The sequence below is a fragment of the Heptranchias perlo genome, chromosome 12 (genome assembly GCF_035084215.1).
Source record: "Heptranchias perlo isolate sHepPer1 chromosome 12, sHepPer1.hap1, whole genome shotgun sequence".
In the NCBI taxonomy this organism is placed as follows: Eukaryota; Metazoa; Chordata; class Chondrichthyes; order Hexanchiformes; family Hexanchidae; genus Heptranchias; species Heptranchias perlo.
The window spans coordinates 47,505,175-47,520,748 of NC_090336.1; the positions used below are offsets into that span (position 1 = coordinate 47,505,175).

The following is a 15,574-nucleotide window of genomic DNA, read 5'->3' on the forward strand; positions in this document are numbered from 1 at the left end:
CACAAAGTGTCTGCAAAGGGATACTGACAGATTAAGCGAATGGGCAAAAATTTGCCCGATGGAATATAATGTGGGAAAACGTGAAGTCATCCACTTTGGGAGGAAAAATAAAAAAGCAGAATATTATTTGAATGGAGAAATTTTACAAAATGCTGCGGTACAGAGGGATCTGGGTGTCCTCGTACATGAAACACAAAAAGTCAACATACAGGTGCAGCAGGTAATCCGGAAGGCAAACGGAATATTAGCCTTTATTTCTAGGGGGATGGAGTATAAAAGCAGGGAAGTCATGCTACAACTGTACAGGGTGCTGGTGAGACCACACCGAGAGTACTGCGTACAGTTCTGGTGCCCTTATTTAAGGAAGGACATTCTTGTATTGGAGGCAGTTCAGAGAAGGTTCACTAGGTTGGTTCCGGGTATAGGAGGGTTGTCTTATGAGGAAAGATTGAACAAGTTGGGTCTATACTCATTGGAGTTTAGAAGAATGAGAGGAGATCTTATTGAAACATACAAGGTTCTGAGGGGACTCGATAGGGTAGATGCTGAGAGGATGTTACCCCTCATGGGGGAGTCTAAAAACTATGGGGCATAGTCTCAGAATAAGGGGTCACCCGTTTAAGACAGAAATGAGGAGGAATTTCTTCTCCCAGAGGGTCGTGAATCTTTGGAATTCTTTACCCCAAAAAGCTGTGGAAGCTGAGTCATTGAATACATTCAAGGCTGAGTTAGACAAATTTTTGATCAGCAAGGGAGTCAAATGATATGGGGAAAGGGCGGGAAAGTGGAGTTGAGGTAAAAAATCAGATCAGCCATGATCTCATTAAATGGCGGAGCAGGCTCGAGGCGCCAAACGGCCGACTCCTGCTCCTATCTCTTATGGTCTTATGGACTGGTCAGGAGAGCGTTGGAGTAATTAAGTCTGGACGTGACAAAGGCATGTATGAGGGTTGAGGTAGGGGAGGAGGCATGTGAGGAGGTTTTTGTAATGGAGAGGATAAGGGGTCAGAAGCTCCGCTTGGAGTTGAACATGACGCAGAGGTTGTGAACAGTCTGGTTCAGCCTGAAACAGTGGTCAGGGAGGGGGATGGAGTTGGTGACAGAGCCAAAGACTATGGATTCAGTCTTCCCAATCAATTGACTCCCCTTTCAAATTTCCCTTTCCTTCAGTGGGGAAAAATCACCTTAAACCACAAGTATTCCAGCAAAAACCAAAAGTCATATGTAGAATTGTGGTCACAAATTCACATTCTACAACTTTGTGACACTGCATCATGGTTTAACACAGAATTTATTTGGAGAACTTCGAGTGTGACAAAGTTATATGTATGTAAAATCTGGTGTAATGGTCACAGCACAGACAAAAGAAAATTGAACTGATAGAAAAATCCATCCATTCTCAGACTTGCAAAACCAGAATGAAGGTTAAAAACTTGTATGAACATAGGAAGGAATATAGTAACAGGAATAGGCCATTCAGCCCCTTGAGCCTGCTCTGCCATTCAAAATAGATAATGGCTGATCTGTATCTTAACTCCATCTACCTGCCTTGATTCCATAGCCCTTAATACCCTTACTTAACAAAAAATTATCAAGCTCAGTTTTCAAATTTTCAATTGACCTTGCCTCAACAGTTTTTTTGGGGGATGAGTGTTCCAGATTTCCCACTACCCTTTGCGTGAAGTGCTTCCTGACATGAACTCTGAACAGCCTAACTCTAACTTTAAGGTTATTCCCCCTTGTTCTGGACAACCTCCACCAGAGGAAATAGTTTCTCTCTATCTACCCTGTCATATCCTTTAATCATCATAAACACTCAAGGGAATATAAGCCTAGATTATGCAACCTGTCTTTATAATTTAACCCTCTAAGCTCCAGTATCATTCTGATGAATCTGTGCTGTACCCCCACCAAGGCCAAAATATCCGTCTTGAGCTGTGGTGCCCAGAACTGAAAGCAGTACTCCAGATACAGCCTAACCAGAGCTCGAAACAACTGTAGCATAACTTCCACCCCTTCGTAATTCTTGATCTCTATGAAACACGGATCAAGAAATTACAGATGACGAATTTTAGGAGTACAACATATATTACATTCAACATATATTGCATTATTAGCATTCATTCTCCACATCATAATAATACAAGTTTTACTACAGATTAATTACATTAAAATAGAATCAAAGAAAGGTTACAGCACAGGTGGCCGCCATTTGGCCCATTGCGTCTATGCTGGCTCTTTGCAAGAACAATCCAGTTAGTCCCATCCCCCCGCTCTTTCCCCGTAGCCCTGCAAATTTTTTCCCTTCAAGTATTTATCCAATTCCTTTTTGAAAGCCAGGAGTGAATCTACTTCCACCATCCTTTCAGGCAGTTCATTCCAGATCATAACTATTCGCTGCATAAAAAAGTTTTTCCTTATGTCGCCTTTGGTTCTTTTGCCAATCACCTTAAATCTGCGTCCTCTGGTTTGTGAACCTTCCGCCAATGGGAACAGTTTCTCTTTATTTACTTTATCTAAAACTTTCATGATTTTGAACACTTCTATCAAGTCTCCTCTTAACCTTCTCTGCTCTAAGGAGACCAGCCCCAGCTTCTCCCGTCTATCCACGTGACAGAAGTCCTTTATCCCTGGAACCTTTCTAGTAAATCTTTTCTGCACCCTCTCTAAGGCCTTCACACCTTTCCTATATTGCCCTGAATTGGACACAATACTCCAGCTGTGGCCAAACCAGTGTTTTATAAAGGTTCAACATAACTTCCTTGCTTTTGTACTCTATGCCTCTATTTATAAAGCCCAGGATCCTGTATACTTTTATTTAAACTTTCTCAACCTGTCCTGCCACCTTCAAAGTTTTGTACACATGTACCCCCAGATCTCTCTCTGTTCCTGCACCCCTTTAGAATTGTATCATTTAGCTTATATTGCCTCTCCTCATTCTTCCTGCCAAAAAATATCATTTTGCAGTTCTCTGCGATAATTTTGTCTGCCACATGTCCACCCATTCCACCAGCTTGACTATGTTCTCTTAAGTCTATTACTATTCTCCCCACTGTTAACTACACTTCCAAGTTTTGTGTCATCTGCAAATTTTGAAATTGTGTCCTGTAAACCGAAGTCCAAGTAATTTATGTGAAAAAAGTAATGGTCCTAGTACCAACCCCTGGGGAACATCACTGTATACCTTCCTTAAGCTTAAAAACTAAAACGTGACCAGAGAATACAAATAGCAAACCTGAGCTTTTGGAGGTCCTCTGCCATCAGCAGTTCCTTTAGGCCAGCATTTCCAGAAAGTTTAAGTTGATTTAGTCCTTCCAGCCCAGCAGTTGGGAAATAATTCAACTGATTCGAACTTAAGTCTCTGAAAACAAAACAAGTGAATTTTTTTTTTTATTCGTTCATGGGATGTGGGCGTCGCTGGCGAGGCCAGCATTTATTGCCCATCCCTAATTGCCCTCGAGAAGGTGGTGGTGAGCCGCCTTCTTGAACCGCTGCAGTCCGTGTGGTGACGGTTCTCCCAGTGCTGTTAGGAAGGGAGTTCCAGGATTTTGACCCAGCGACGATGAAGGAACGGCGATATATTTCCAAGTCGGGATGGTGTGTGACTTGGAGGGGAACGTGCAGGTGGTGTTGTTCCCATGTGCCTGCTGCTCTTGTCCTTCTAGGTGGTAGAGGTCGCGGGTTTGGGAGATGCTGTCGAAGAAGCCTTGGCGAGTTGCTGCAGTGTATCCTGTGGATGGTACACACTGCAGCCACTGTTCGCCGGTGGTGAAGGGAGTGAATGTTTTGGGTGGTGGATGGGGTGCCAATCAAGCGGGCTGCTTTATCTTGGATGGTGTCGAGCTTCTTGAGTGTTGTTGGAACTGCACTCATCCAAGCAAGCGGAGAGTATTCCATCACACTCCTGACTTGTGCTTTGTAGATGGTGGAAAGGCTTTGGGGAGTCAGGAGGTGAGTCACTCGCCGCAGAATACCCAGCCTCTGACCTGCTCTCGAAGCCACAGTATTTATATGGCTGATCCAGTTAAGTTTCTGGTCAACGGTGACCCCCAGGTTATTGATAGTGGGGGATTCGGCGATGGTAACGCCGTTGAATGTCAAGAGGAGGTGGTTAGACTCTCTCTTGTTGGAGATGGTCATTCCCTGGCACTTATCTGGCGTGAATGTTACTTGCCATTTATGAGCCCAAGCCTGGATGTTGTCCAGGTCTTGCTGCATGCGGGCTCAGACTGCTTCATTATTTGAGGGGTTGCGAATGGAACTGAACACTGTGCAATCATCAGCGAACATCCCCATTTTTGACCTTATGATGGAGGGAAGGTCATTGATGAAGAAGCTGAAGATGGTTGGGCCTAGGACACTGCCCTGAGGAACTCCTGCAGCAATGTCCTGGGGCTGAGATGATTGGCCTCCAACAACCACTACCATCTTCCTTTGTGGTAGGTATGACTCCATCCACTGGAGAGTTTTCCCCCCGATTCCATTAGTGCATTCTACCTGATAAACCTGGAATAATGTACTGCTCTGCATAAACTGACAAATAATCAAACATATTAAAATGATATAGTTTAAGCTAAAATTACACTGCCTCTGTAGATTTGGACATTAGATGTTACTTATGGAAAAAGCTTTCACCAGAGTTGATATGATTTTCAAATTCATGAGTTGGCAAGCAATGGTCAAAAGTAAAAGTATCACTCGTGTTATCCAAGTCATTTATTACAAAATTGAATATTTTAACCTAATGATCATAATGCAAAATCAACATGAATGAAGTGCTCGAAACAATCTGAGTCACTTACAAGTTAGTCAGTTCAGTCAAAGAAATTAATGCATTCTTGTGAATTGTAGAGATCTGGTTTTTACTTAGGTCACTATAAAGGAAATGGAGAAAAAAAGATCATTTGTGCATTATTTCAAAAAGAGGACCTGGATTGCATTATGATTTTATTAAATCAACAGCAAGTTGTTACTTTTACAAATCAATGACAATTATGGCATGTTCCCCTACAACTCAATTCACTCAGTAGTTACTGTTATTAATATCCCAGAAATACAACTTTATAAGATTCCACTGCCAGAACCATTTTCCTATGTGCATACTGCATACGTTGCTTGGTTAGAATACCTTTAAGACACAACATTCCTGTCTAGAATTTCAAACAAGACTTCTGTACCTGCACAAATTGAAGTTCAATCAAGAAAGGGAGAGGTCTTACAGCTATGCTTACATTTTACACCTCGCCTTAGAAGATAAGGTGTTTCATCTGTCACACATGATGAATGAAAGTCTGGGTCTAGTTGTGACAAAATTAACTGAGCAACTAGGAAAAGAGAAAAAGTGTACTCACAGCAAATGCAGAGACACCAGTCCCTGGAATGTGTCTGTTTTGATCTCTTTGATTTCATTGTGCTTTAAGGAACTGTGAAGATAATTTTAAAAGAAACACAGGGTTTGGTTAAAAATGTAATGGAAAAACATCTTGTGGCAATACATTTGCTTTCATTACTAAAAAAAATGGAAAAAACAAATTTAGTTTTATTGCTCTTAGTTTATTTTTTATGCCCATATCCAACGGGCCACTACAATGGATTAATATAAATTGCAGGTGGAGGAAAGTTGAAGGGACATCTTGCCAACTGATCAGTTCTTTGTAATCCATGTTAAATGTTGCCTACTGTAGTTTATCACAGCAATAATTAGCCTCTGCAGCCAATATAAATAAAACCACCTACTTAACCATCAATGTGGCAGTTAAGAAACAAAGTTATTGAAAAGGGGTTTATGGCATTTGTTTGGGAACACTAAGATGACCATGGTCATATGCATTTGTAAACTATGAGGATAAAAAATTGGTGCTTAAAATAGACACCTTCAAGTTATGTAAAATCTGAATCTGCTAACCAGCATATAATTTGACGAATGGACTTACTTCGTATCTGTGGTTACATGTTTAAGTCCTGCTTTACAAAAAAGTTCCAAGAAGCTTCAGTCATTTGATTTTTTTTTAAAAAGGTGTAGATATGGTTTGCCTATACCTACTGTTAATCAATTCAAGTCCCATGAATCTTATTCAGAGCAAAAACTTCCCTCTTTCACAAGCAATATACATCCATAGACTAAACTCTCAGTAGCACAGCATAAATATAGTTCAGTCGCTGTTGTATCCCCTTTGAGACAGGCCATAGCTTTTCAGACAAGACAGCACATGAATGCAAGGCCACCACAATGCTGTTTACAGGATGAACCTGCATGGTACACCACTTCATGATATTACCTTTACTTGTCCTTCCCAGAATTTGTGCTTTGAATGGTTAACAAACAGTAAAGAGGCAGAAGAGAATTCACTTTGCTTTGTGTAAATGGATGTACTGAATAGAACTGTTGTTGCAGAGCTGCATCATTGAATATTTCTCAGCTTGCATACAATAAGAACGTAAGGAACAGGAGCAGGAGTAGGCCATACAGTTTCTCGAGCCTGCTCCGCTATTCAATAAGATCATGGCTGATCTTCGGCCTCAACTCCACTTTCCTGCCCTATCCCTGTAATCCCTTGACTGTGTCCAAAAACTATCACTTTCAGTCTTGAATATATTCAACGACTGAGCATCCACAGCCCTCTGGGGTAGAGAATTCCAAAAATTCACAACTCTGAAGAAATTTTTCCTCATCTCGGTCCTAAATGGCCAACCTCTTAAGTTGAGACTATGAATCCTAGATCTAGACTCTCCAGCCAGGGGAAACAGCTGCTCAGCATCTACCCTGTCAAGCCCTCTAAGAATATTATACATTTCAATGAGATCACCTGTCATTCTTCTAAACTCGAGAGGGTATAGGCCCGTTTTACTCAATCTCTCCTCATAGGATAACCCTCTCATTCCAGGAATCAATCTCGTGAACCTTTGTTGCACCCCATCTAAGGCAAGTATATCCTTCCTTAGGTAAGGAGACCAAAATTGTAGAGGTGTGGTCTCACCAGAGCCCTATATAATTGCAGCAATACCTTCTTACTCTTATACTCCAACCCCCTTGCAATAAATGCTAACATACCATTTTCCTTCCTAATTGCTTGCTGTACATGCATGTTAACTTTGTGATTCGTGAACAAGGACATCCAAATCCCGCTGAATACCAACAATTCTTAGTCTCTCACCGTTTAAAGAAAAATATTGTGCTTTTCTATTCTTACTACCAAAGTGGATAATTTCACATTTCCCCACATTATACTCCATCTGCCACCTTCTCGCCCAATCACTTAATCTGGCTATATCCCTTTGCAGCCTTTTCGCATTCTCCTCACAGCTTATTTTCCCACCTAGCTTTGTATCGTCAGCAAACTTGGATACCATTACACTCGGTCCCCCCATCTAAGTCATTAATATAGATTGTAAACAGCCAAGACCCAAGCACTGATCCTTGCGGCAGCCCACTAGTTACAACCCAAAAATGACTCACTTATTCCTACTCTCTGTTTTCTGTCCGTTAACCAATCCTCAATCCATGCTAATATATTACCCCCAATCCCATGAGCCCTAATCTGTGTACCATCTTATTGAATGCCTTTTGAAAATCCAAATATACTACATCCACTGGTTCCCCCTTATCTACCCTGCTAGTTACAACCACAAAAAATTCTATTAGATTTGTCAAACACAATTTTCGTTTCATAAAACAGTGTTGACACTGCCTAATTATATTATGATTTTCTAAGTGCCCTGTTACTAGCATTTTCCCTATTACTGATGTCAGGCTGACTGGCCGATAGTTCCCTATTTTCTCTCTCCCTCCTTTCTTGAATAGCAGGGTTACATTTCAGCTGAAGGACTTAATAGCAGCAGTAGGCTGTACAGTTCTACTAGCCTATACCAATGAATAAAGCTATCTTAGCAGATGAGGTGACCATTTCTTCTCTTCCCCCACCCAAAGAAAAGCTCATAAAAAACCTGTAGAATAAGGACTGATGATACCTACAAGAAACTGTAAGCACATACAGTAAGTATGCCTAGGTTCTGTGGGAACCAACCACAACTTTTAAGTAGACTACAAAGTGTGTAATGATTTAAGTCACTTGATAAGACAATATCCATTACATCTCCACATTAACCTCATTGTTACGTTAATATAAACACATATCCATTAGCAAAGTAAGCCAGCCCAGCTCTGGGGCATGTGGTACTATTTTTTTTTAAAAATCACTCAACATTCCCACTGGCATTTATCCTCTTTGTTCGCACTCCTTACACCTGCTTAAAAACTGGAATCTGAATGAAAGCTGAAACCAGCAGGTCTTTATAAGCCAATAACATTTCTTAATCTCTCCAAAAAGTCAACACATAAGCTACAAACCACAACAAAACACAATTAGTCACACAAACTAGGAGGAAATCTATATAACTGAATGCCAAAAAGCATATTATATGTCTATTCATAAAAATCCTACAAGTTCTTAAATCTATACATTAATATATTATAGTACAATCCATCACAGGGAATAACTAAAGGATGTGTTGCAATGTAATTTCACGTCTGAGCTCCTAATTGATGGTTGGAATTGACGTTATGTGGTCACTACAGGTTTCACTGCATCATTAATCCATTAAATAAAGTCCCCACCATTATAGTGGGCGCGTTCGTGTCAACGCAATTTGCCTGACATACGTGGTGGCTGGTGTAACCAACATTTTTTTAAAAAAGCATGGAGGGAATCTTTGTCCTCCGTCTCTCCACTTCCCGCTCTATGTACATTTACAGTGCCGTTAACTCAATACCTCGTGTACCCAGACTCTACATTCTCCTTGAGAAAAATGCCCCTTCACTCCAAGCTGTATGAAAACTTTGTCGAAGAATCCGACGTTATCAACAATGTTATATTGCAGTTCATGGGAGAGTCCAGATAAGCCATGACTAGGAACCTGAGCACTTGTGTCGCGCACCTGAACCCACCCTGGAATGCCGAGGATCAAGATACAGAGTACGGATTCACCAAGGCCCTAAAACTGGTCGGCTTGGAGTTTCTCCACAGGCTGAAATTTTACCACAAATCCTGGATCCCAGCTTGGGTCCTGGTGGTGGATGCAATTCGGAACTGGTTTAAGGAGGATCCCAGTGGGGTGATTGTGGCTCTGGTAAAGGCAGCCTGTGTTTGGAAGGAGCATCTCTTCAGCCTGGAGAAGGATCTGAACATCGAGCAATCCATCAAGTTTGTATTGTACGCGGACCAGCGTGGCCAGTGGCGGGAACACTGCAACTTTGAAATTGACATTAATGCAAATGATTGATGGATATGGCATTTTGGCAGATATAAGCGACTGCCCGTTTTAAACGTGGATGTTTTAAGTGGTGGGGACTGTATTTCAACTCAAAGCACTGCTGCCTTCCTGCCTATATGCCACTAATTAATTAAGATTAGTAAAGGAAAAGTACTGGAGAAATTAATGGGTCTAAAAGCCGACAAATCCCCTGGACGTGATGGCCTACATCCTAGGGTTCTAAAAGACATGGCTGCAGAGATAGTGGATGCATTAGTTTTGATCTTCCTGAATTCCCTAGATTCTGGAACAGTCCCTGTGGATTGGAAGGTAGCAAATGTGACCCCGCTATTCAAGAAAGGAGAGAGAGAGAAAACGGAACTATAGGCCAGTTAGCCTGACATCAGTAGTACAGAAAATGCAAGAATCTATTAAGAACGTAGTAACAGGGCACTTAGAAAATCATAATATGATTAGGCAGAGTCAACACGGTTTTATGAAAGGGAAATTGTGTTTGACAAATCTATTCGAATTTTTTTGAGGGTGTAACTAGCAGGGTAGATAAGAGGGAAATCAGTGGAAGTAGTATATTTGGATTTTCAAAAGACATTCGATAAGGTGCCACAAAAGAGGTTGTTACTTAAGGGTAAGGCTCATGTGTTAGCATGGATTGAGGATTGGTTAACAGACAGAAAACAGAGAGTAGGAATAAATGGGTCATTTTCAGGTTGGCAAGTTGTAACTAGTGGGGTGCTGCAAGGATCGGTGCTTGGGTCTCAGCAATTTACAATCTATATCAATGACTTAGATGAGGGGATAGAGTGTAATATATCCAACTTTGCTAACTATACAAAGCTAGGTGGGAAAGTAAGCTGTAAGGAGGACACAAAGAGGCTGCAAAGGGATTTGGACAGGTTAAGTAAGTGGGCGAGAAGGTGGCAGATGGAGTAATAATGTGGGGAAATGTGAAATTATCCACTTTGGTAGGAAGAGTAGAAAAGCAGAATTTTTTTTTAAAAAAGCTGAGACTAAAATGTTGGTAGTCAGAGGGATTTGAGTGTCCTTCTACATGAATCACAGAAAGTTCACATGCAGGTACAGCAGGCAAATAGTATTTGAGCCTTTATTGCAAGGGGGTTGGAGTATAAGAGTAACAAGGTCTTGCTGCAATTATATAGGGCTCTGGAGAAACCACATTTGGAGTACTGTGTACAGTTTTGGTCTCCTTACCTAAGGAAGGATATACTTGTCTTAGAGGGGTTGCAACGAAGGTTCACTAGATTGATTCCTGGGCTGAGAGGGTTGTCCTTTGAGGAGAGATGGAGTAGAAAGGGCCTATATTCTCTGGAGTTTGGAAGAATGAGAAGTGATCTCATTGATACATAAGTTTCTTAGAGGGCTTGATAGGGTAGATACTGACAGTCTAGAATTAGGGGTCAGACATTTAGGAAAGAGATGAGGAAAAATTCCTTCACTCAGAGGATTGTGAATCTTTGGAATTCTCTACCCCAGGGGGCTGTGGATGCTCATTGAGTATATTCAAGACTGAGATCAATGGATTGTTGGACACTAAGGGAATCAAAGGATATGGGAATAGGGCGGGAAAGTGGAGTTGATGCAGAAGATCAGCCGTGATCTTATTGAATGTCGGAGCAGGCTCGAGGGGCCATATAGTCTACTCCTGCTCCTATTTCTTATGTTGTTAATTTGTATTCATCTAGTTCCTTTAATGTAAAAAAAGTGTCTCCAGGTCCTTTACAGAGGAATAAGGAAAAATGGACACTGAAACAAAGAGTAAAAGATTCAGAAGGGTGACCAAAAGCTTGGCCAAAGTGGTGGGTTTTGAGGAGGGTCTTAATGGAGGAGGGGAAGGTGTAAAGGGAGAGGGGATGCACAAGAGGCCAGTCAGAGGAATGGAGAGTTTGGGGCTGGAGGAGATTAGAGATAAGGGAGGGGTGAAGCCATGGAATAATTTAGTAACAAGGAGGGAAATCTTAAATTTGAGGCACTGGGGAACTAGAAGCCAATATCGGTCAGCGAGGACAAGGGGATGGGTGAACGGGACTTGGTGCAGGACAGTAGAGTACTGGAGGAGCTGAAGTTTACAGATGGTGGAGGATGAGAGGCCGGCCAGAAAGATTAATCCAGCCTGGCATCGACAAGGGTTTCAGTGGCAGAGGAAGGTTATGTTACGCAGGTGGAAGTAGCCAATCTTTGTGATGGAGAAGATAGGGGAGCAGAAACTGAGCTCAGGATCAAACATGACGGTGAGGCCATAATCAGACCAGTCATGCCTCAGGCAGTAGCAAGGGAGGGGAATGGAGTCAGTGGTAAGGATATGGAGTTTGTGGCAGGACCAAAGACAATGGCTTCAGCCTTTCAGTTCAACAAAATGTAGCTCATATAGCACTGGATGGCAGACAAGCAGTCTGACAGCACAAACACAACGAAAGGGTCAAGAGATGGTGGAAATGCAGAGCTTGAAGTTATAGGCATACATGTGGAAATTGACCCCATGGTCTGCAGATGATATTGCCAAGAGGCACCATGCAAATGAGGAAGGGGGCCTCTGGAAATGACAACATGGGGTTGAGAAGAGAAGCCATTGCTAGATAGATGCTCCAACTGCAAACAAGAGTGGAAGCAAGTGAGGGCAACCCTCTAATCTGGACAATGGAGGAGAGGCATTAGAGGAGGATAGTGTGATCAACCATATCAAAGGTGGCAGAGTTCAAGGGTGAATTTATTTTCCCCCTGCAGTCTTCCCTGCGTGGCTACTGAAGCTTCCCACCAAAATCAAAAATGCATGCTGCCGACGATCAGAGGCTGATGGGACAGTGGTAGACGGCTCTCAACATTTCCTGCCTGTACAACCAAATGAAATTTCAAACTGTCTTCTGCCATACAGCGCACGTGCTAAATTAACTAAAACATTAAAACAAAGAACTCTTCAGGACAAAGATAACAAAAGAAGTGCAAATCAACTTTTCTGTAAATTACACATTTTTCTCTGGCAAATTTTCCCATTAATACACATTTCAGATCAAAACTCTCAAGTTTCATTACTTTCCTGTGTGCTCTGCCTGGAGGGACGTAAGGGGAGGAAAGGAGAGAAAAAGAAAACCTGCCAATCTAAAAATTCTGCCCTGTTCTTAATAATGCTGATATGAGCTTCTGACCAACATATCCGCTCCATCACCAAGACCACTTACATCCACCTCCACAACATCACCCGTCTCTGCCCCTGCCTCAGCTCATCTGCTGCTGAAACCCTCATCCATGTCTTTGTTACCTCTACACTTGACTATTCCGATGTTCTCCTGGCCAGCCTCCCATCTTCCATAAATTTAAGCACATCCAAAACTCTGCTGCCCATATCCTAACTTGCACCAAGTTCCATTCACCCATCACCCCTTGTGCTCACTGACCTACATTGGCCCCCAGTCCAGAACGTCTCAATTTTAAAATTCTCATCCTTGTTTTCAAATCCCTCCATGGTGTCACCCCTTCCTATCTCTGTAACCTCCTCCAGCCCTACGACCATCTGCGATCTCAGCGCTCCTCTAATTCTGGCCTCTTACTTTTCTCCAATTTTAATCGTTCCATCATTGGTGGCCGTGCCTTCAGCTGCTTAGGCCCTAAGCTCTGGAATTCCCTCCTTAACCACTCCTTCTCTGTACCTCTCTTGCCTCCTTTAAGACGCTCCTTAAAACCTACCTCTTTGACCAAGCTTTTGGTCACCTGTTCTAACATCTCGTGTGGCTGGGTGTCAAATTTTGTTTGATAATCGCTCCTGTGACGTACTTTGGGACATTTTACTACGTTAATGGCACTATATAAGTGCAAGCTGTTGTTGTTTTTTCTCCTTCACTCTCAATACTTTATATACTTTGTTATACTCAGTACTTTTCTTGTTATTCTAAAACTTACATTTTTCTCCTCACTGCTTTTTTCTATTTTCTCTCAGTTTCTATCAATCCTTTTAATGTATTAGCTCACTAAATTCCATTAAACATGAATGTAGCCATGATACAATATATATTAAAGAAGATTCACTGTACTTGTACGTATTGTAAGTTGTGTATATGGGAGCAGGAAGTTACAAAGGGACATAGACAGACTAAGTGAATGGACAAAACTGTGGCAGATGGAGTTCAATGTGGGGAAATGTGAGGGTTTCACTGTGGATATGAGAAAAATCAAATCAGAATTTTAAAAAAAAATGATGTCCATGCATCCAAATCATTAAAAGCTAGTACAATTACCTAGAAGCTAGGCCAATTACCGCCCCATCAGTCTACTCTCAATCATCAGCAAAGTGATGGAAGGTGTCGTTGACAGCGCTATCAAGCGGCACTTACTCACCGATGCTCAGTTTGGGTTCCGCCAGGAACACTCGGCTCCAGACCTCAACAAGAGGGCACAATCTTAAAATGAGAACTAGGCCATTCAGGAGTGAAATCGGGAAGAACTTTTCATGCAAAAGGTAGTGGAAATCTACCCCCACGCCCTCCTCCTCCCCTACCCCCCTCCCTTCCCCTTCCCCTTCCCCTTCCCCTCCGTGAATGTTGGGACAATTGAAATTTTGAAGACTGAAACTGACAGATTTTTGTTGGGTAAGGGTATTAAGGGATATGGAACTGAGATACAAATTAGGCATGATTGAATGGCGGAACAGGGTCGAGGGACTAAATAGCCTACTCCTATTTCTATTTTCTTATGTACCTGGCTTGAGTTTTGTTGCTCAACACCACATGGGGCGAATAAGTTCATATAACTCAAATCTTTACCTGTTTTGTTCTATCAATGTGATTTCTTGGTTGTAAAAGCTTGTAACAGAAAGAAATTTTAATCTGAATGTTTTAAAGTAAAACTTATTCATTACACTGCCCAAAAAGACTTGTGCCTTTGCAACAAATGGTAGCTGCTTTTGTTTCAGAACATTGACTACATGCACAAACTTTCACTTTTCGCCATATGATAATTTAATTCCAAAAATTAGCTAATAATGTTTACAGGATTGGTGCAGCAAGGCAACAGCAAAATTGTTGAGACACTTTCTGAGCTGATATAATTTTGCCAGTTAAAGTATTCTACAAGAATCTACAAAGCATTTCCCACCTGATTAAAGAACATGTACAAAGGCTCCTTAATTGGCTGCATTTAGCAACATTGATACAAAGTTCATTTTGTGAAAGAAATATGATCGGTTGCTGATGGAACAGTGGTAAACAGCCTGCAACATTTCACACCTGTTTGCTCTCTCATATTGCAGCATTGGTACAAAGTTCATTTTATGCAAGAAAAATGTTTTGGCAGACTATTGCAATACTGAATACTCAAATCTCTGTCATAAAATAGGATATGATTAAAAACACTCAAATGCATCTGGAAATTCATGCATTCTTCCAGCTTTGCTCCCAAGATTATTCATTTTAAACTGTTGTATAAATATTAAATTTTTCCCAAGAGTTGTCAGTTTTGTACTTAATCTGGTATGGCTAACAGAAGCCTTGCTACGCTGCAATCCTAAAAGCTGCTTAATAAAAAATATGAACATAAACATGTACACTGTATTTAAAATTACAAGTGAAATAGCATTTCTACTACTTCAAGTTCAACATTTTGAATGCACACAGGGAACTTCAGTTTGACCACACTGCCTAGGCGGCATCTATGAGACTCATTGTTCCAGAATGAGGACACATATTGAAGTATTGATTACCGAATAATCCAGAAATAAAAATTTAAACAGTATCCTCCAAAGAGATAACGATGAATTGTTTTATTTATAACTAAAATTTTAAAATAGCTTGTTTAACACCTTAAGTATTAACGGGGTTTGTGGGTACAGTAACCTACTGGTTGTGGAATTGTACCAGCAACCTAGAGGTTAAGGTCAAATCCCACCATGGCAAACTGTGAAATTGTTCTCAATAAATCCGGTATTTTGTGGGCTAGCTCCAGATAGAATGACCATGAAGTCGGCCAGATCTTCGTGAAAACCAAACTGGTTCACTAATGTCCTTCAGAGAAGGGACTGGTCACCCCTATCCGGTCTTGTCCACATATGATTCCAGCTCCACACTGTGTGATTGACACTTAATGCGCTCAGGGAAATTAGGTATGGGCAATAAATACTGCCTTGCCACTGTCTCATACATCCCAAGAACAAAGACGAAAAAACATTATAGTTATTGTTCAAATTTGTTTCCTCCACACTCCTTATAGGATTTCAGTCACTGTAATCATGGGTTTGTAGCTGAAAGGATCAAACGTAACACCATTTTGGAATTAAGTGTTGAGTTAACAGAGCAAAAGAAAG

The 15,574-nt window shown here is 41.4% G+C and overlaps 1 protein-coding gene across 2 annotated transcripts in view; it reads right to left on the minus strand.

Annotated features, from left to right (window-relative positions):
* lgr4 (leucine-rich repeat containing G protein-coupled receptor 4) overlaps positions 1-15,574 on the minus strand; it is a 147,084-nt gene that overhangs the window by 20,055 nt on the left and 111,455 nt on the right. For both annotated transcript variants that reach the window (XM_067994066.1, XM_067994065.1), the window contains 3 exons: positions 5,352-5,423; positions 4,803-4,874; positions 3,236-3,361 (listed from right to left, as the gene is read on the minus strand). In XM_067994066.1, the coding sequence (XP_067850167.1) occupies positions 3,236-3,361; positions 4,803-4,874; positions 5,352-5,423 (270 nt within the window). The remainder of the gene's footprint in view (positions 1-3,235; positions 3,362-4,802; positions 4,875-5,351; positions 5,424-15,574) is intronic.